This window comes from Podarcis bocagei, assembly GCF_964188305.1.
Source record: "Podarcis bocagei genome assembly, chromosome: 12".
NCBI lineage: Eukaryota > Metazoa > Chordata > Lepidosauria > Squamata > Lacertidae > Podarcis > Podarcis bocagei.
The window spans coordinates 18688389-18709330 of record NC_138137.1 but is presented as its reverse complement, the minus strand read 5'-3'; the positions used below and the strand labels follow the sequence as shown (position 1 = coordinate 18709330).

General features: G+C 41.7%; 1 protein-coding gene across 6 annotated transcripts in view; it reads right to left on the bottom strand.

Annotated features, from left to right (window-relative positions):
* NEK10 (NIMA related kinase 10) overlaps positions 1-20942 on the bottom strand; it is a 109874-nt gene that overhangs the window by 70273 nt on the left and 18659 nt on the right. For all 6 annotated transcript variants that reach the window (XM_081164370.1, XM_081164373.1, XM_081164369.1 and 3 more), the window contains exons 11-19: positions 14653-14739; positions 13113-13337; positions 12691-12830; positions 10192-10253; positions 8839-8916; positions 5556-5620; positions 3509-3611; positions 2299-2427; positions 826-963 (exon numbers count right to left, since the gene is read on the bottom strand). In XM_081164370.1, the coding sequence (XP_081020496.1) occupies positions 826-963; positions 2299-2427; positions 3509-3611; positions 5556-5620; positions 8839-8916; positions 10192-10253; positions 12691-12830; positions 13113-13337; positions 14653-14739 (1027 nt within the window). The remainder of the gene's footprint in view (positions 1-825; positions 964-2298; positions 2428-3508; positions 3612-5555; positions 5621-8838; positions 8917-10191; positions 10254-12690; positions 12831-13112; positions 13338-14652; positions 14740-20942) is intronic.

Here is a 20942-nt window from a genome sequence, read left to right as displayed (position 1 = left end):
TTGCAGGCTAGTTCTGATTGAGTTTCAAACTTCATAAGGTCGTCTAACCCAAAAAACCAATTGCTGTCGGTGCATTTTCTTGTTGAGGTTTGATACCTTTTTTTTTTTTTTTTACTCCTCAAGTCACAGTGTAAAATTTCAGTTGCTGGGCTGGCAACTGGGGTCAGGAAATGCTTGGTCTTGCATATGCTCACACTGAGCATTTGAATTGCCTGAGCACATGTTCTCTGTTGGATCTTAACGTGCATTCACCCTGATGCAGATGCACCGCTCTCTAATGTTTACGTGAGAACGGGTTTCCCCATTTTATTCAATGGAAAGGTTATCTCCTCCACGTGGACATCTTTGCCATTCATGAGGACTGCGACCTCCACAGAAATGAATGAGGAAGTAACCTCAATAACAAACTAGTAGAGCTGAAAGTCAGACATGCTTAAAAACCATTAAAAATCAATGGTATTTAAGATGGCGACTGAGCATATAAATCCCACTTCTTCCAGCTTCCTCTGGATTGGCTAACCAACTACAAATGCTCATTCAATTCAACTGGTGTAGAAAACCTTCACAAAAATGGTTGCCACTGATGCTGTTTTATTTTTGTATTTAACACAAGTACAAATAGCACATATCACAGCAACGTATTCAGTATGATATTTAAAAGCATTATTATTACAGGTGTGAAGGTACTTAAAAACAAAACAAAGCATCATCAGCGTAAGCAAGTTACTTTCCGGTTGGCATCCAAAAACCTAAATATCATACCACTGTTTGAAAGAGAACTCCAGTAATTTCGATGAAACTTATTCCTGGTATGTTTTGACTCACCTGCTCTTTTATTATAGTTAATTCAGAGACAATGTTCTTCACACTACTGTCTCTGTCCTTTTTATCCTTTCCAAATGCTGGATTATGTAGATTAATTTCTTTCATCGCTAGAAGGTTTTGACCACTGCGTTTCCTAACCTATGTGGGGGTTTAGAACAACAGATAAGGAACAAGATTAAAACAAGCACTATTTGTTCATCAAAACTAACTGTACTGTGTCTATTTTAAGATAAAAAAATTCATTCCAGTAGCACCTTAAAGACCAACTAAGTTAGTTCTTGGTATGAGCTTTCGTGTGCATGCCCACTTCTTCAGATACACTGAAACAGAAGTTGCCAGATCCTTCTATATAGTGAGAAGGTGGGGAGGGGTATTACTCAGAAGGGTGGTGGGAATGGGAGATTGGCAGATAGCTGAGATGAGCCTGTTGACGACTCTTAACGACTGTAATAGGTCTTACAGGAAAAGGCAAGGGGTGAGAAGGTGAGAAATGGCTTAGTCATGTATAATGGGATAAGAATCCAATGTCTTTGTTCAAACCAGGTCTCTCCATGGTTTATTTTAAGAAACATCCTTTTTTTTAAAGCATCTAATAACCAGCTTGAAATTCACTGAAGCCTCCATAGGGCAATCAAAACGTGACATGTGAGTATATGAAAGAAAATAGTAACAGATCTATGCAGAAATTGGGGATCTAAGGCATACTCAGATGCACTACATCACGGTAGAACAAATACTATTTTGGATTCATATAATGCATTGCAAGTTATTTAAAGTACTTGACCTATATTATGTCAGTAATCTTTACAGGAATCCCATATAATAGCACCGGTATCGATAGACACCTATGGAAGATTTGAGGAAGGGGGCAAGTGCTGAAAGACAGCCCTTCTAAGCACCATTTTGAATTTGAATAAACCTGGAGGGAGATCATGTGACAGCCTGGTCCAGAGAAATAGTGGGGCCAGCAGACCAAGGCTCTGGGTAACCATGTAAACTAGCATATGGTCCACCTTTACAGTTGGGAAAAGAGTGAAACAAATTTGCAATAACATCACAGGCAAGGGTCGAGTGAGAGTATATACAGTGGTGCCTCGCAAGACGAAATTAATTCATTCCGCGAGTTTTTTCGTCTAGCGAATTTTTCGTCTTGTGAAGCACGGTGTCAGAAAAGTTTTGGAAAAGCTTCAAAAATCACCAAAAACCTCAAAAAAGGCTACCACACCGCGTTCTATGAGTTGCTTCTCGAAGTCAAGTTGCAACTGTATTAACGGTGTTAAGAAAAAGGAAACAAACTTGCAAGACGTTTTTGTCTTGCGAAGCAAGCCCATAGGGAAATTCGTCTTGAGAAGCAGCTCAAAAACCGCAAAACCCTTTCGTCTAGCGAGTTTTTCGTCTTGCAAGGCATTCGTCTTGCGGGGCACCACTGTAAATGCATGGCAAGATTTGATACATATCCCAAAGCCTATTTACCTTGTAAACACTCCCAAAGGCTCCACTGCCAAGATGGTCCAATATTGCATAATTGCCAATATATTTCGTAGGTGCTTTGTTCTGATTAATGTCTTCAATGTTTTCTGCAATTTGCTTCACTTCATCCTCCTAGTCATGAAATGAGTTAAAAGACTTGTTTTGATTTATGCAATCTTTCGCCAATAGGACATTGGTTTGGGCTAACAACATGGGCTTTATATGCTTTAGAGATCACCTTCTCCATCATTGGTCATCTGATTCTTTCGCAGAAACCAAGTACCCTTTTGCGGCTATTGTATTGATGTGTCAGGCTCTGACAGCAAGAGAACATGGATGAAAGCTGGCTGTGCGGTTTGTCGTTTGTCCTAGGGCAGGAGTGACCAAGCCTTTTTTGCCAAAGGGTCATATCCACCCCTCCAGGCAACACGTCCTAGTGATGGGTGTGGCCAAAAGCAGTGTGGCCACCGCAGTCTCAAATGCGCAGCTGACACAAAACACGCACAATGGCAGGAACACAAACAGGCACAAAGCACTCCTCCCTTACAAATCAGCTGAGGGTGGAGGGCGAGGGGCATATCGTGGGGAGCACAAGGGTGTGTATGGCCCCAGGTGCACATTTTTTGACACAAACCAGGCATCCCCAATGTGGCCAGCCTGGTGCTCCTCTCCACCCACCAAGGGTGACATTGGCCAGCCGGGCTCCCTTCTGCAAGGTGGGCAGGTGGCTCAGTATGGCCCCACTTTGCTCTGGTGGGGATGGGGTTACTACAGCAGTGAAGGCTAGGCTAGCACCCCCCTCCCATCCAGTGCACACACATGTGCTTGCCCTGGGCACCAGCAAACAACGTTACGCCACTGTTGAGGGTTATCACCCCATCTCTGCTCATCAAATGGTCGAAATGGTGATCAGGCTACTGGGCTCTGCCCACCCTAATATTTTTGCTTTCACTAAATTTGGTGGGGTCCTAGAGGATCAGGAATATTGGGATGGGGGCAGATTCTGTCCCTGTATTGGAGGTTAGCCACCTTTATCCCATAGCCTGCCACCCGCTTCGATTGGAGAAATGCCTAAGCCCATGTGTTTATGAAACTTTATTTTTTATTTTTTGCAAGATCTGTTCATTAACAATATTTTTAAGATAGGGTAAGCTTAATTTTTTTAGCAGTGTGCTAGTGTGACTAAGGAAGTAAGCAAACATTTACTACTTACCAGTAACGCATTTAGCTTCAATACCAGCTCTTCATAAGCACTTATCTCCCGAACATAATGCCCAATGTCAATGAAGCTCTCAAACAAGTGTGTAGGGAAGAGTCTACAAAATGCAAAACTATTTATTTATAGAATGCCGCATAAAGTTCACACCCAATTACACTGCGGGGGGAAATGCGTAATTTCACTTCGCTGAATAATAATTTTTATTGCTTTACTGGTTTTCTAGGGACAAAATTGTCTTAATAAGGACCACATGGATTTTAGTGAGCTAAAGAAAGGATGGTTGACATATGACTCTCCAAACGTTTTTGGTTCCCAACTCCCACTAGGCCCAGTCAGCATGGCCAGTGGCAATGGAAGATGGGAGCTGTAGCCCCAACAGCAACAGCTGAAAGAGTGACTGGTTGGACACCCCTGAACTGGTCAGATCCCCTATCTTGAAACCAAATACCATTTAACATTTTAAAAATCCTGTAGCTCTTATATAGTACAGTTATAGTCTGCCAGTATAAATTTAATATTAAGGAGTTGTAGCCATGTCATTAACACATTGTCTACTTTATTGGCTCAGACAGTAGCTTCAGAACAGCCAGCCTTTGAACCCCACAAGAGTCTTTTCAAGGTTGTTTATTCAGAGTAGAAATACAGTCAATGAGCATGACATTCTGCTAATTAATTTGACCTCACTAGAAAGATGGCCTTGCATTTAGTTTTAGAAACACTGAAAATGACGGAAAAGAAAATATATGTTTTTAAACAGAAAAGCTGCTATCCCTAATTTCATTTATGCTTCCACTCCCAAAAAAGTTATATGAATCATGTTATGACACTGATGCAGAAGGCTGATGGAAATACTTCTATGTGCTAAAAGTCCATGCTGAACCCAAAACATCTGAAATATCAACTCAACATCTGATCACCTGAAAGTTCTCTATCTTGAGCCAGTATTAAATGTAAGAAAGAGAAAAAGAGCGCACAATTTTTAATGCATTATTCGACTGCAATGTTTCCAAACTGATGACTGAGATGTTTTTCTCCTCAATTGAAATTGGAGGTACACTTCACTCAAAAAATAAATAGGAATTTCCTTGATCAGGTCCCAGAACAACAGGCATGTTATCTTCTTGTCAGACAAAAATATATCACCAAGGGCAACTGCTCCGTGATAAGGAGCATAAACAGGCAAACAAATAAATTACAGTAGTCATTTTCTTCAGAGTCACTCATGCATTTGGTAGAAGCAACAACAACTTGTGAGTCAAGACCCGGACGCTGTTCCGGTACAATCGGTGTTTCTTCCCACAAAGGGGCTTAATCATGAAACTGTACCATGAAGTCTAAGCAGTATATAATCAATAGTTTAGAAAAATGGGCAAATCTGTCCCTATGTGCATATCTGCCATGGGAAGAACAAAGAGAGACTTTCCAGCCTTCTATTTGTTAGCCTACTGATGCTCTGGTTAATAATCTTTCCAGGCTTCTTGTCCACCTTAGTCAATCTTCAGGTTCAGCCATCATCCTCTGTCAGCTACAGCCCAGGATGTGCCATTTAATTCCAGTGCATTCTTAACTCCTCCCTTTTAATGATATTACTCTGGTACTCAGAGTGAATGCATTCAACACCTCACATTTCAAACCCAGACACACTTCAAAGTCCCTCTTGCTGTACATATTTTACCGTAAATCAGTTTCTAACTGCTTCAGTGACATTTGGCAATGTCTGAAATACAAATCCTTTAAAAAATATAAATGAGCAGATCAATGAAATGTTACTGCCCCTGACACAGAGGTGCCAGAAATGTTTCTAGAGATCTCCATGTGGCATCTGAGCTTTTGAACTGGACCTAAAACACAGTTACATTTTCTTTGCAGAGACATCTATGGACAACAATGTCAACCATCTCATTTTCGGTTCCCCCAGCTACAAAACAGTAAATCTAACTAAGACTTAAGCCTAATGCTAAGCATTAACCTGCAGGCTTTTTGTTGTAACTCAAGTGAACATTTTGAGAGCGTAATCTCTTCTAATATTAAATTTGCATACCTTTTGAAGAGGTGTCTGTTCCTTTCCATACTGAAAAGGAATCGCAGGGCTCTGAAGGCATAGCACTGGAGAGAGGGAAATGAATACATTAAGGTAATTCTATGCAGAAGCATTACTGACCACATTTGGCTGCTTTTGCCTGAGAAGTCCATGCCTGCAGACTACTAAATAAGCAACTGCTTGTAGCCAAAGAATGGGGCCTAAAAGCCTGGTATTTTTCTGAAGTAATAGAAGAAGAATAAAAAATATGCTGGAAATTAAAAAGACATCCATCTTTGTTTCAATTTAGTGTATGATGTTAAGAACTGTTGCTGCTCTGCTACCAGTATGAATTTGTTGGCACTCCCAGACCTCTACTGGCATTTTAAATCCATGTTTAAAGCAAGCAGTACAAAAATGGCTAATCCCGTAAAAATGTCAGAATGATCAAACCAGCTTACTGGGTACATAGATTCAGGAGCTTGCCTCAGTGACAAATTATTTAGGTGTCTCGATTCATAAAGTAAAGCACAGAATTTGAGACTACTGTGATGCCTCATACATTTTCATTTATTTCATTTGTTTTCTGCATTACATGGTAATGCATTTTTCAAAACGATTGGGACCATATATGTATGCTGTCACGCCATTAAACAACCAGTCGCAGAATCCAGCATGTGGATAAGCAAGTAAAGTAAAGGTACCCCTGCCCTTACGGGCCAGTCTTGACAGACTCTAGGGTTGTGCGCTCATCTCACTCTATAGGCCGGGAGCCAGCGCTGTCCGCAGACACTTCCAGGTCACGTGGCCAGCGTGACAAAGCCGCATCTGGCGAGCCAGCGCAGCACACGGAACGCCGTTTACCTTCCCGCCAGTAAGCGGTCCCTATTTATCTACTTGCACCCGGAGGTGCTTTTGAACTGCTAGGTTGGCAGGCGCTGGGACCGAGCAACGGGAGCGCACCCCGCCGCGGGGATTCGAACCGCCGACCTTTCGATCGGCAAGCCCTAAGCGCTGAGGCTTTTACCCACAGCGCCACCCGCGTCCCCGTAGATAAGCAGAAGGGGCTTCAATGTCATAAACAGCTCCTTGCCTCTTCCGGTGTCAAGGAGCCAGCCAGCAAACAAATTACACAGAGTAAATGAAGTTAACTCTTAATTAAAAGAAGCAAGGCCTGCTCGGGGAGCCAGGCCTAATGAGCACGGTAACTCTTCTCAGTAGGTCTTGCCCCTATGAGACAATTGTGGGGAGTGAAGGTCGCTGCCTTTCCAAGGCTACCTAAATCTCCTTCTTCCCTGGGTCCTTCGCAAGCAATTGGAGACTCCGCCAACAGTTTCTGCTCCTTCCTCTTCATAACTCTCTCTCTCATATATATATATAATATTCATTTATACAACCTTAAAATATCAATGACTTCCCTTCTTCTCTTTCCAAGGTTCATTTTACATAGCATAAATCCCTGCATATTTTCTATAAACTAAACAATTCAGTATTCCATCACAGTGGTACCTTGGTTCTCAAATTTAATCAGTTCGACTCCCAGAACGGTTCGAAAACCAAGGTGCGGCTTCCGATTGGCTGCAGGAGCTTCCTGCAGCCAATCGGAAGCCACAGAAGCCGCATCGGATGTTCAGCTTCCCAAAAACATTCGCAAACCAGAACACTTACTTCCGGGTTTGTGACATTCAGGAGCCCATTTGTTCGACAACCACGGCGTTCAACAACCAAGGTACCACTGTATTACTTCCATCAAAACTATTTACACTGTTGAATTTATCTTAATGCTGCCAACATTTTGAAGCGTACACAATTTCCCCCCTTATACTCAGTAAACATTTTCCAATCTTCTTTGAACGAAGGTTCTTCTTGTTCTCTTATACCAGCCTTTCATAACCTGTGGGTCCCCAGATGTTGTTGAACTACAACTCCCATCACCCCTAGCTAGCAAGGCCAGAGCTCAGGGATGATGGGAGTTGTAGTCCAACATCATCTGGGGACCCACAGGTTGAGAACCGCCGTCTTATATGTTAGATCCATCTAACTCTTCTGGTCCTGGGAGAAAGGGGAAGGGAAGTTGAAGCAGGAGGGGGAGACATCCTGGTTTCTTCAGCAGCCTGCCTCTTTGCCCTGCTCCTCTCCAGCCTCTGCTTCTGCCTCTAATTCTGGATGGTTCTCTGCCACTAAACCCTGCTACCTTTTCAGCTTCTGACACCTCCTCCTCCCAGTCTTCACCCTCTTCTCCCTCTGACTACTCATCGTTCTCCCCCCACAACTCCCTGGGATCTGAGCCTTCTTCCCTTGCTGGTTTCCCAGCTGGCGCCTCTCACCATTCCTCTGTGTCTAGCCAGCTTTCCATGGATCCTGCATTCCACCTACCTCTCCATGGCACAGTCCCATGGTTCTCCCCACCACCCCCACTTTCGTCTGAGCAGTTTGCTCCTCAAAATGCCAAACAGTTTTAGAAGTCTTAATGGTTGTACAGTAGTACCTCGGGTTAAGAACTTAATTCGTTCCAGAGGTCTGTTCTTAACCTGAAGCACCACTTTAGCTAATGGGGCCTCCTGCTGCTGCTGCTGCACCGCCAGAGCACGATTTCTGTTCTCATCCTGAAGCAAAGTTCTTCACCTGAAGCACTATTTCTGGGTTAGCGGAGTCTGTAACCTGAAGCGTCTGTAACCTGAGGTACCACTGTACACAGAATCATAGAACTGCAGAGTTGGAAGGGACGACGAGGGTCATCTAGTCCAACCCCCTGCAATGTAAGAATCTTTGTGCCCAACATGGCGCATCATGCCAAGCAAATCGGTCCAAAATGCATTCCCATTGCAGAATTTGGTTACACCTTGGTAGGGAGTTTTACAGAAAAAAAAGGTAGAAAAATTCTGATGTATGGTGTCTTATATTATTCTGTATCAGAGCATATATATATGTGTGTGTGTGTGTGCGTGTGTGTCATATGGAGTTTTTAAAGTGTGATGTATACTGTATAATGTATTTTGTTATACAGGTGTATGTAACTGCATTTAATAATAATAATAATAATAATAATAATAATAATAATAATAATAATAATTTATTTATACCGCGCCCACTCTGGGAGGCTCCCAACTGAATATTAAAAACACAGTACAGCATTAAGCATTAAAAACCTCCCTAAACAGGGCTGCCTTCAGATGTCTTTTAAAAGTAAGATAGTTGCTTAATACAGAAGTTACCTTAAAGAAATACACAATCATCCACCATGTCTCTCTTTAAGCGCTCAGAGGTTTGCATAGAAAGTTGGAAATAAAGGAAAAAAGATTACCTGTAATAAATTGGCTTTCACTACATTCCTTTGTTTATTAGGTAAAATCAGCTTTGCTATTGTGTAGACTCCATTTTCCTGAGAAAGCACACATTGAAGAATATACATTCAAAGAACAGTCAAATGTTAAACCATAACTCACACATTGTGAAATTAAAGGCAAATGTTAAGTTCTTGTGAAGGAACCTCTCAAACTATTCAGTAGAAATCAAGTCTGCAGGTCCTCAGTCAAGGAAGACATTACAGCAGTGGTTCCTAATTAGCTAGGTACCGCAGACTTTTCAAAGGCCAAGTCATGAACTCCCTACCTTTGAAAATTTTGATATCTGTGTGGTAGTTCTTGTTATGTGAATGTTGCCACAGACCTCCTGGGTGGGTTATGTGGACCCCCTGGGGTCTGTGGACCACCAATTGGGAACCACTGCTTTTACAGTATTTATTTATTTGTACCAGTGCTTTTTTTTCCTAGAAAAAACAGGTGCCGGTACTCACCATGAAGTTGTTACAGTAAGCACCACACTTTTTAACAACAAAAAAGAGAGGTGCCAGTACTGTGTGCCCTTGAGTACCCTCTTGGGGGAACCCACTGATTTGTACATTTATATCTCGCCTTTGCTTCAAGGAGCGCGAATGGTTCTCCCCGCTCTCTATCTTATGCTCCCAGCAACCCAGTGAGGTAGGTTAGGCTGAGAGACTGTGACTGGCTGAGAGTCGCCCAGTCAACTTCATGGCCAAGTAGGGATTTGAACCCTGGTCTGCCAGGTCCTAGTCTGACACTCTAACCACTACACCACACTTTCCTTATGAGTCTGTGCCTTGCAGCATTCGTCATAGCATTTGTCCGTCTTACTGGGTTTGAGTGTAGCTAACCTCCCCCATTTTCAGCTCACAAATTCTGCCTCCTGGATTTCCTCTTCCTGCTATTACTCATCCACAAAATACTCTTCAGCCCTGCCTGTTTGGTGCTGGCAACATCAAACTTATCCTAACTATATTTTTTAGTCTTATTTTTTCAACCTGATTCCATTCTCAGCTTGGCTCTTATCATAGCAAGCCCTGCCTTCTTCCAGTTAACCCCCCCCCCCGATTTCTTTTAGACTCTCTGCTCTCTTCTCAAATTTCCTACAAAACATGGTGGCATCCCTTCTTTGAAAGTTAAATCAAAAGCTTTTTCCTTAATTTTTTTTTCAAATTCCAAACATTTCTCATCTGTGCAAGAGACACACACAGTATCTAGGAACCAGTATCAACCAAGACATCTGCAAATGAATATTTTGCATCCACTACCAAATTAGAACACAATAAAAAATAGTAAGTAGAGATTAGTATGTTAGGCAATCAAAAACCTCTTACTTGAACAACTTGGTGAGCGTTGGTATCATTCAGGACCAATTCAGTAATCGCAGCACAACAAGCTAAAATAAATCGCCACAATTGTTTATCTTATATGGTTCTTGTGAAGTACGATCTATAATGAGGCTTCTACTACATACCGTATTTTTCCGTGTATAAGACTAGGTTATTTTCTTACAATATTGTGCTAAAAACTTGGGGTCGTCTTACACACGGATAGTGGAGAGGTGGGAAGGGCGATTGGTGGCTGCTGCGAGCAGGATATAGTCCGTGGCATTTTTGCGGGTGATTGGTGGGTGCTGCAAGGTCTGCTGGCTATTAACTACTGCGGCAATAGGACGGGCGATTGGCGCTTGCTTTTGGCGAGCATGCAGACAATTAGTGTCTTTGCTGATGTGCGTGCCATTGGCTGTTGTGTTCCTGAGGGTGAGCGATTTTCGTCAACCCCCCTCCCCAATAAAAGCTCAACAAGTCTGGGCAATCTCCCCCCATTTTCTCTATTTGGAGTCCCAAAATAGAGGGGCGCCTTATACATGGGGACGTCTTATACACAGAAAAGTACGGTATATCCATTAGGCTGTATTCAACTAATTCATGCCAGTAGAAGCCAGGTAATTCCTACTAGTACAATGCAGCTTTCCCCCCACTGCACTCTCCCCAGATCTGCTCCAAAGGGTTGAAAGAATCCCCAGAACAGTTTGCAGTGGGAGAAGGAGAGGAGAGGCCATTCTGTCGGCGCAGGCAAGTCTCCTTTCCCCAAGAACAATCTCATTTGTGCTACATGGAATGCAACCCACTGTTCGCAGAAAGAAGCAAGTTTGCTTTTTCAGCTTTTAGCGGAAACGTAAATCACAGCACAGGAACACTTGTGCCTTACATTCAGGAGTAAGATTTTTTTTAAGAAAACACTTGCAGGCAACAAATGCAAGGTTGCAAACTTCCATTTTGCACAAACATGCTTGTTAGGGGGTATGACTGGAGAGCAGCTCTCCACTGAGGGCACATTTAGTTACAATCCCAGATTTACCTCTGTGCAGTGTCTGAAATGGATCCCATGAGAGAACAAATTTCACAAATTTATTGACAGCTGCACAAATTGAGATAGCTAAGAAGTGGAAGGGGGAAGCAGAATATAAAATGGAATAATGGTATAAAGAGGTGTGGGATATAGCTATTAATGATAAATTAACATGGGCCATTAAGGTAAGACAGGGAATGCGCAGGATAAATGATTTTGAAGAGATATGAAGGGTGTTTGTAAAATCTGTACTGTTAAAATGGAAAGAGGTCAAAACCATCGCAAGAGGTGTTGAAATTTTGGGAGGTTGGATAGTTACAACAGAATGGTCTTGGTGGTGGGGTGCACATTTTTATTCTTATTTATTTATGATTATTAGAAAAAAGAAATAAAATAAAAACCTACAAAAAAGGACAAATTATAGTGTACTTTCAGTAAACATACTGAGTACTAGGCGAACTTGAAAATCAATCAGAAGCATGGGAATTTCTCCCTTCGCCTATTACAGCTGAAGAAACTGTAAAAATGTGTGCTTTTGAACTCAGTTTAAGGGGGGGGTCATGGATCTGGGCAGTGTTGTGCATAAGAACGCAGCCGAGATCTCACAAGGTGTTTAGCTCATCATGAGTAACAGAACTGAGCTCGCAGTGCCCCTGGGAGTCCATGCTGCGATCACCGAGACCAACTCCCTCCTGCTGGTGTTGTTCTTCAGCATGTTCTTTCCTTAACTTTAAGTATTATTGTTCCTTCAAGTACCAAACCTAACAGCCGCATGTGTATCAGATGGGCAGTGAAACAGGACTGTCCGCAGATGAAGCAGTGGCTTCTGCAAACTTGAGCGGCTGCACAGGGATGCAGAAAATATTAGTTTGTGAAATAAAACGTTTGTGTGGGGTGCTGAGCCAAAATGTCCTGAGCAAAACTGAGTAGGCTAACAGTCTCCAGGAGCCATTGTAGGTTGAGGGTACTCAAAAGTCTGTGGAAAGTGGGGGTAAGCTGTGGGGTAGGTAAAATCCACCTGCTTTGAGCCCCTAACCCAGGCATAGGCAAACTCCGGCCCTCCACATGTTTGGGACTACAATTCCCATCATCCCTAGCTAACAGGACCAGTGGTCAGGGATGATGGGAATTGTAATCCCAAACATCTGGAGTTTGCCTATGCCTGTCCTAACCAGTTATGGAATCCTGGGGAGATAATTTTAAAACTTCCTGTCATACTCTATGGGGATTTTCCTTTTCACCCCCACCTTCCTGAAATCTTGCCCCACTGTGCTATAGAGGGTAACAAGACCTGAGCCCTTTAATATTCTTTTTCCTCCTAAAATCTCCCTCCTGCCACAAACCTCAAATGGCGAGGGCATAGAGCCTTCAGCAGAAAACCTACTGTGGGCTAATAGTTCGATCTCTGCAAAGCTTTTTGCTCAGGCATCGGTTATTGCATTGAGTGCCAATCATCTCAGGGCAATTCATAATGTATGCACCTGCTTGAAGGGAAAACGTATTTTCTTGTATCTCATGAGGGCTTAAATCTTCTGAGATGCGAAGCTGCTGGATTCTCCCTGCTGCGTTCGCACTGGATAAACTCCCAATGGAAGAACGATCTGAAAATAGATTTCGCTCCCTGGGAAAGCAAAAAACACAATGCGGTGAAGCCTTTGGCTACATCTATCAACCAGCTGGTAATAAGAATCTATTTACTTTTGAATTAAGAATATCAATGCTCTATATATCCTTGAGCAGCGTGCTGAAACTCATAAGCCAGGAATAACAGCTCAAGTGTGTTACAGAAATGGGATAAATAAAACTTTTGGCCAGGTATTTTTAGGCCATTAGATAGCACTCGAAGCAATATGTGAATAATTATTGGTTGTTAATGCAATTCCCGATGACCTCAGAAACCTACCCTTGTAAAATATGCAGAAGTTGCTTGATGCCGCCCCAAATACGAATTTCCACACTGGTATCAGGATCTTCGCAAACCTGGACTAGAATCCAGACTACACTCCACAGAAGCTTTAAGTGATCTGAGTGGAGCAAACTGAGAAGGATGGGGACACCTTCGTACAACTTGACTTGCTCTTTGACATGAGATTCTACACAGAGAAGGCGGAGCAACTCGGCTGTCAGCCTGCAAGGAAGCCAAGAAATCATCATCATCCAAACAGTTAAAACTCAAGTCTGCCTGTTAAATTATCCAGATACAATGGTACCTCGGGTTACAGATGCTTCAGGTTACAGACTCTGCTAGCCTAGAAATAGTACCTCGGGTTAAGAACTTTGCTTCAGGGTGAGAACAGAAATCGTGCTCCGGCAGCGCATCGGCAGCGGGAGGCCCCATTAGCTAAAGTGGTAGGTACCTCAGGTTAAGAAAAGTTTCAGGTTAAGACCGGACCTCCAGAATGAATTAAGTTCTTAACCTGAGGTACCACTGTAATTGAATAGCCCTGCATTTATCCACTGAGACACAATAAAGTTACAAAAAGTGCCCCCTAGGTTGCTATAAACAATATCCTAAAATTAAACCTACATGCTGTATCATCAGTCACACATTGACTGGTTAAGTCCAGTCAAAGGTGACTATGGGGTGCGGCGCTCATCTCGCTTTCAGGCTGAGGGAGCCGGCGTTTGTCCGCAGACAGCTTTCTAGGTCATGTGGCCAGCTTGACTAAACCGGTTCTGGCACAACAGAACACCATGACAAAAACCAGAGCACACAGAAATGCTGCGCACGGCTATGGCTCCCCCAAGAGCCGCGCTCCTTTTAAAGAGCGTGCGGAGTGTGTGTGCGGCTCTTTCAAGGGAGCGCTGAGCAGAGCCTCCCGCCTGCATTCGCTCCATAAGATGCACACACATTTCCCCTTCCTTTTTAGGAGCGAAAAATACGGTATTGTGTAGTGTGCGAGAGCAGGGAGATTGGGTTAGCAATGCCCAAATTTACCTTGTCCAAAATAATTCAGCCCTTAAAAAGGGTTAGCCATACCTGGTCGTAGTGTATTAAATCTTAGGGTGCTTTTACATGCAAGGTGCAACTGATCTTTCTCTCATGCTATTTCTGGGACCCTTTATTAATTGTTCATTTGTTGGGGGGGGCAGGAGGCATTTGTAATACGAATGAGCTTTCTAAGCTGACCAAAGTGAGCTTGAGCGAGATATGGGAATTCACCCAAAGAATGCAAAAGCCTGGGATCGTTAAGCATGGAGAAGCATGCACTGGCCTTGTAAGCACAAATTCCAATCAACCTATGCATTGCTTCAGTTTCAGAATTACTATCCCTCTCTACCGAGAAAACTGTCTTCCTAAAAAATGCCATATTTGGAAATCTCATATTTTCTACTTTACAAGTAGAAAGCATGTGGTTGGAGAAACAGAATGGTTAGCATAAGCTAAGTGACTGGAAACCCTGAACAGAAAAAGATGGGTTGAAATTAATTCAGCATCCTACCTTTTAGAAAGCAAGTCATATTCATGCAATATCACCAGCAAATTCTCCACAACATTGAGCTCGCTTATTTTCTCTCGGCATCCGGGACTAAAATGGAAAATGAGGAACGTGTTATTTTTTTCAGTTGCAGTGTGGTAGTATATCATTCATGGCATTTCTATGAATGGACATTTCCTGCAGTATGAGAATTAAACCTATGTATAGAATTTGAACCTTGCCATCATTTAAACGAATGCAAGTCTCAGTTATAAACATAAAAACATAAAACTAATAGGAATAAGAATAAGAATCTGCATGCAATCAACCCTCAAAATCTAGCCCAAAGAAAATAAGTCTCACACTGTTCCCCAAGATGGCAGGGTTGGCATTTGTTTTTTTTTTTTTTTTATAAAGATTTTTATTGCGTTTCTTTTCATAGATTAACAGATTTGTTTACATAGCATCATGCAAGAAACATTTTTTATATATATATATATGAAAGAAAATAAAAAAAGGAATTAAGAAATTTTTCGTAACGTCCTTCAACAGTTCACTTTTGGACCTCCTCACATCCTCTCAGCATTGCATTCATTGTTCTAGCCAGTTCAGCAATTTGTTATCTTGTTTCCCATCTTATTATACCTTTAAATATATTATGTTACCAATTTCAAAGATTTGTAATTTAGTTTTAACACTCTTAATAAACATAATATTTTGTTTCTAATTTGTCTCGTTTTTTTTCCATCAATACTTACTTTATCATTTACTTAAAATAAATTGCAGAAGCATAACGTTTCTTAATCGTGCGCAATCTTAACATTCAAACAACTTATAATGTTTTTGCAAATAGTCCTTAAATTTTTTCCAGTCCTCCTCCATTGTTTCTTCGCTCAGATCTCGAATTCTGCCAGTCATTTCTGCCAACTCCATGTAGTCCATCAGCTGCGTCTGCCAGTCCTCCAGTGTGGGTAAATCTGGTGTCTTCCAGAACTTTGCGATAAGAATCCTAGCTGCTGTGGTTGCATACATAAACAAGGTTCTGTCCTTCTTTGGCACCTTCCGGTCCACCATGCCCAGGAGAAAGGCCTCTGGTTTCTTAGAAAAGGTATATCTAAATACCTTTTTCAGCTCATTATGTATCATTTCCCAAAAGGCCTTTACTTTCGGGCAGGTCCACCAGAGGTGAAAGAATGTCCCTTCTGCCTCCTTGCATTTCCAACACTTATTATCAGAAAGATGATATATTTTAGCCAACTTGACTGGGGTCATGTACCACCGGTATACCATTTTCATAATGTTCTCTTTCAAGGCACTACATGCCGTGAATTTCATACCGGTGTTCCATAACCTTTCCCAGTCCTCAGACATAATGTTGTGTCCTACATCCTGTGCCCATTTTATCATAGCAGATTTAACTGTCTCATCCTGTGTGTTCCATTTAAGCAGCAAGTCATACATCCTCGAAAGTACCTTAGTCTTTGGTTCTAGTAACTCCGTCTCCAGTTTCGATTTCTCCAACTGGAAACCCACTTTTTTTATCTATTTTGAATACCTCTTGAATTTGAGCATAATGTAACCAATCTCGCACCTTACCTTTTAGTTTGTCCTGGCTTTGGAGCTTCCAATTATCTCCAACTCTTTCAATCAATTCCCAATATTTTGGCCAGTAGGCCTCCATATTGGGCCTTTTTTTAGAAATCTTGGCTTCCACAGGTGATAACCACCTCGGGGTCTTACTTTCTAATAGATCCTTGTACTTCATCCAGACGGCAAAAATTGATTTTCTGACAATATGGTTTTTAAACAATTTATGAATCTTCGCCTTGTCATACCACAAATATGCATGCCAACCATACACATTATCAAACCCTTCCAGATCTAGGACATCGGTGTTTTCCAACAGAAACCAATCCTTCAACCAGCAGAAGGCTGCAGCTTCGTAGTACAACCTTAAATCCGGCAGGGCAAACCCCCCTCTGTCTTTTGAGTCGGTTAGTATTTTAAATTTTATTCGGGGCTTTTTGCCCTGCCAGACAAACTTAGAGATATCCTTCTGCCATTTTCCAAAGCATTCCATTCTGTCCACGACCTGAAGGGTTTGAAATAAGAATAACATTTTTGGCAAAACACACATCTTTATAGCTGCGATTCGGCCTGACAAGGTAAGTTTCAATCTTGACCATATATCCAAGTCTTTTTTAATTTCCAACCAACATTTTTCATAATTATCTTTGAAAAGGTTTAAATTTTTAGTGGACAAGGATACTCCCAGGTATTTCACTTTTTTAACCACACTTAGCTCTGTCTCTTTCTGATACCCCTCTATCTCTGTAGGTGTCAGATTTTTGACCAAAACCTTAGTTTTTTGTTTGTTTAACTTAAATCCCGCCACCCGACCAAACTCCAGGATAAGTTCCAAAACTCTTTTTGTGCTAGATTCTGGCTCCTGTAATGTCAAGACTAAGTCATCTGCGAAAGCTTTCAGTTTGTATTGTTTCGCTCCGACCACTATACCTTGCACCAACTGGTCCTCCCTAATCATATTCAGCAATACCTCCAGAACAGAAATAAATAGCAGAGGGGATAGAGGGCACCCCTGTCGTGTCCCTTTTTCAATTTGGAGTTCCTCCGATACCACATTGTTCACTATCAATTTAGCTTTTTGTTCTGAATAAATTGCTTCTAGTCCATTTTCAAACCCCCGTCCCACTCCCATCCCTTTCAAGTTCTTCTTCATAAACATCCAAGAAATGTTGTCAAATGCTTTCTCCGCATCAATAAAAATTAAAGCAGCCCTTGTGTTTCTAATTCGCAACAGCTCCAATATATCAATAATGTTCCTGGTATTGTCAGACATGTGTCTACCAGGGAGAAAGCCTGCTTGGTCCTTGTGAATTACTTCATTTAGTACATTTTTAAGTCTACTTGCTAAAATGTCTGCAAAAATTTTGTAATCCACATTCAGGAGTGAGATGGGACGGTAGTTCTTAAGCTGAGTCTTTTCCCTTTCTGACTTGGGAATCAATGTGATAAATGCTTCTTTCCACGTTTCCGGTGCCTTCCTCCCCTCCATGATCTGGTTACAAACCTCCAGCAACGGTTGTATCAAAAAGTCCTTCAAAGTCTTATAATATTTGGAGGTGAGTCCATCCGGGCCTGGAGATTTGCCCAGCTGCATGTTTTGGATGGCACCTTCAATTTCCTGTTGAGTTATTTTGCTGTTGAGAATTGATCTTTTATCTTGACTTATTTTAGGTAGTCCATTTGTTTCCAAGAATTGATCCATTTCCGATTCTTTCTGAGGCCCCTGTGCATAGAGCTCTTTGAAGTATCTGTGGAAGCACTTTCTTATTTCTTCTGGTTTCTGAACTATTTTTCCTTGAATCTCCAAGTTTGTAACCGTATTTAACTTTTGTCTTTTTTTCAACTGCCAGGCTAGCAACTTTCCACATTTATTTGCTGATTCAAACGATCTCTGCTTCATTTGTTTAATTTTCCACTCAATCTCTTGATTGATCAGTTTCGAGTATTGTGCTTGATGGAATTTGATCTCTCTTAGCACCTCTTTTGACTTCGGTTTGATTCTCAACTTTTTCTCTCCTTCACTTATTTTCTCTAAAATTTTTTCTTTTTTTCCATTCCAATATTTTCTCTTTATTGTATTCTGTTGTATCAGAAACCCTCTCATTACAGCTTTACTTGCATCCCAGATTGTTCTTTTCTCCACCATAGTGTTCAAATTTATTTCAAAGTAGTCCTTTAGTGTTTTTTGGGCCTTCTTCACAATCTCTTGATCTCTTAACAAGGTGTCATTCATTCTCCATCTGAAGGATCCAGTTGGGAAAAGTCTCAGTTCCATTTTTAAGGCATTATGGTCGGAGCATGTTTTTGGGCAGATTTCCACTTTTCTCGTTTTCGGAGCCAACCCTCTAGATATCCAAATTTGGTCGATTCGTGTCCATGACAAGTGGGCCTCAGAAAAGAAGGTTCCTTCTTTACCCAAGGGGTTCCTTGTCCTCCAAATGTCAATCAAGTCCATATTGTCTGTCATTTCAAAGAAAGTTTTAGGGAGTCTGCCGTCTGTTGTTAAGTTTTGATTTTGGGATTTGTCCATATTTGTAGACACCACCCCATTCATATCTCCCATCACAATAATATTAGCATAGTCCAGATAGTCCATCATTGTCTCATGCAGCTTCTTGTAGAATTCTGATTTTCCATCATTTGGCGCGTAAACTCCTAGTATCAAAATCTTTTCCCCTTGTGTTTGGATTTCAATTGCGAGAATTCTTCCATGATCATCTTTGAATAAAAATTTTGGCGACAGGTTCTCCTTTGCGTAAATTACAACACCTCTTTTTTTAACTTTGTCTGATGAGATAAATTCTTGGCCAAGTCTTTTATTGATTAATACTTTCCTGTGGAGCCTAGTCACATGTGTTTCTTGCAAACATATTACATCCAATTGTTCTTTTTTTAGGATATGAAATATCCTTCTTCTTTTTTCCGGAGAGTTCCCGCCATTTATGTTCCAACTAAGTAGCTGCAGAGACATCCTGTTCTATTTAAGATGTTCTTAAGATGGGGTGTCTTCCTTTTGCTCAGATCCCGAGGGTGTAGGCGTTGGCCCACTTCCAGGCGGTATTGGTGCTGGTAAAACTGGAAGCCAATCCGCTCCTTTTTGGAGATCTTCTCCGTGGTCGTGAAGGAACTTTTGGTTATCTTCAGGTGTTCTAATTTTAACCTTCCTTTCTTTGTAGGTGAAGGATAATCCTTGTGGAAACTCCCACCTATAGGGAATTGCGTTGTGTCTCAGCAATTTTGCTAGTTCTGTATAGGTGGCTCTAAGGTCCAGCAACTGCCTCGGAATATCTCTATAAATTTCCACCCTTTTGTCTTGTATTTCAATTGCTTTTTTGAAGTGAAGGCCTAGGATCTTGTCTCTCTCTTCCTTTGTTCTTAAAATTATCAAACAGTCTCTGGATCTGTCTTTCCTTACCAGTCTTCCCAATCTATATGCCGAGACAATCCTGAAATCTGTATCTTCCTTTAAACCCCAGAACTTCGAGAATTCCTGTGTTAAGTATCCAATCAAGTCTCCTTGCTCGAGTTCCGGAATACCTCTCAATTTGATGTTGCTCTCGCGGTTTTTCAGTTCCACCATTGACAGATAAACTTGTTGTTCACCCACCTGTTTGTGCAGGGGCCTAACTTCTCCTTTTATTTCTTCAACCTCTTTTTGTAGAACTCCCACTTTCTGGATTGCTTCTCCAGCTAATTCCCGATTTTCCGCTGTTGCTCCTTGCAATTTCTCTATGGCTTGCGTGTGCTGGGAAACTTGGTCAGTCAATTTTTGAATCGAGGAAGTTGCTTTATCTATCTTCACAGACTGGTCGTCCACCTTCTGGTTTAAACTTGATAATTGCTCCAATATTTGTTTTAATAGTGTATCTGACCCACCTGCTGCCATATCTTCCTCAGTGGACTTCTCAGTTGTTTCCCCTTGTTCCCTTTGGGTCACCAGTACAGCTGGAACCGACGAACGGCGTCCTTGGGTCAATGTTGTTTGTACAAATTGTGCTGGTTTTCTTTCCTTTTCTTTTTCCTTGGCCTCTTTAGTTTCCTTTGCTTTAGATGCTCTTGTTCTCCCTGCACCACTCATTACACATCTGTCAATATTCAAGGTCAGATTGTCTATTGTTCCATGGGAGAGACAAATTAAGGAGTAAACAACCAGTGAGATGGAATTCAAAACAAAAGTCAGTTCCCAGGATTTTATAATCCGAAAGCCCTGTAGGGGGAGTACCACCAGGTTTCAAAGACAAAGAAGGAAGTAATCCGCCATTAAAGTTCCAAATTGTTTCAAAACAGTAAATTCAGTAGTCCAAAAGTCCCTTCATAAACTCAAAGTTTCCCAAAGCACCTTTTATAGATCAACAAAGTTTCACGAAAGGTGCTTGTAACAGTATCCCCTTCAGTCTTTTCTGCTCAAATGTAGCAGTTACGTTCCAGCAAAGTTTTGCAACTGTTTCCGCAGTTTGACACAGTCTCCCTCTCTGGCAGCCCGACAATCTGGCTCTTTAGAAATACAGCCCAAAGGAGAAAAAAGATAGGAGGAAAGTCCCCATTTACTACTTCTTTTAATCAATGTCCATTTCCACCTTCAGCTCAAGAAAACAAGCAGATCTTATAGCACGAAAAAGTTTGAGCTTCCCACAGTCCCGTTTCAAGCGCTTCCGTTTTTAAAAGCTTTGCTTTGATCTTGTCAGCAATGTCGGAAGACAGACTTCCCTTTTCTCGTCTCCCGCTTT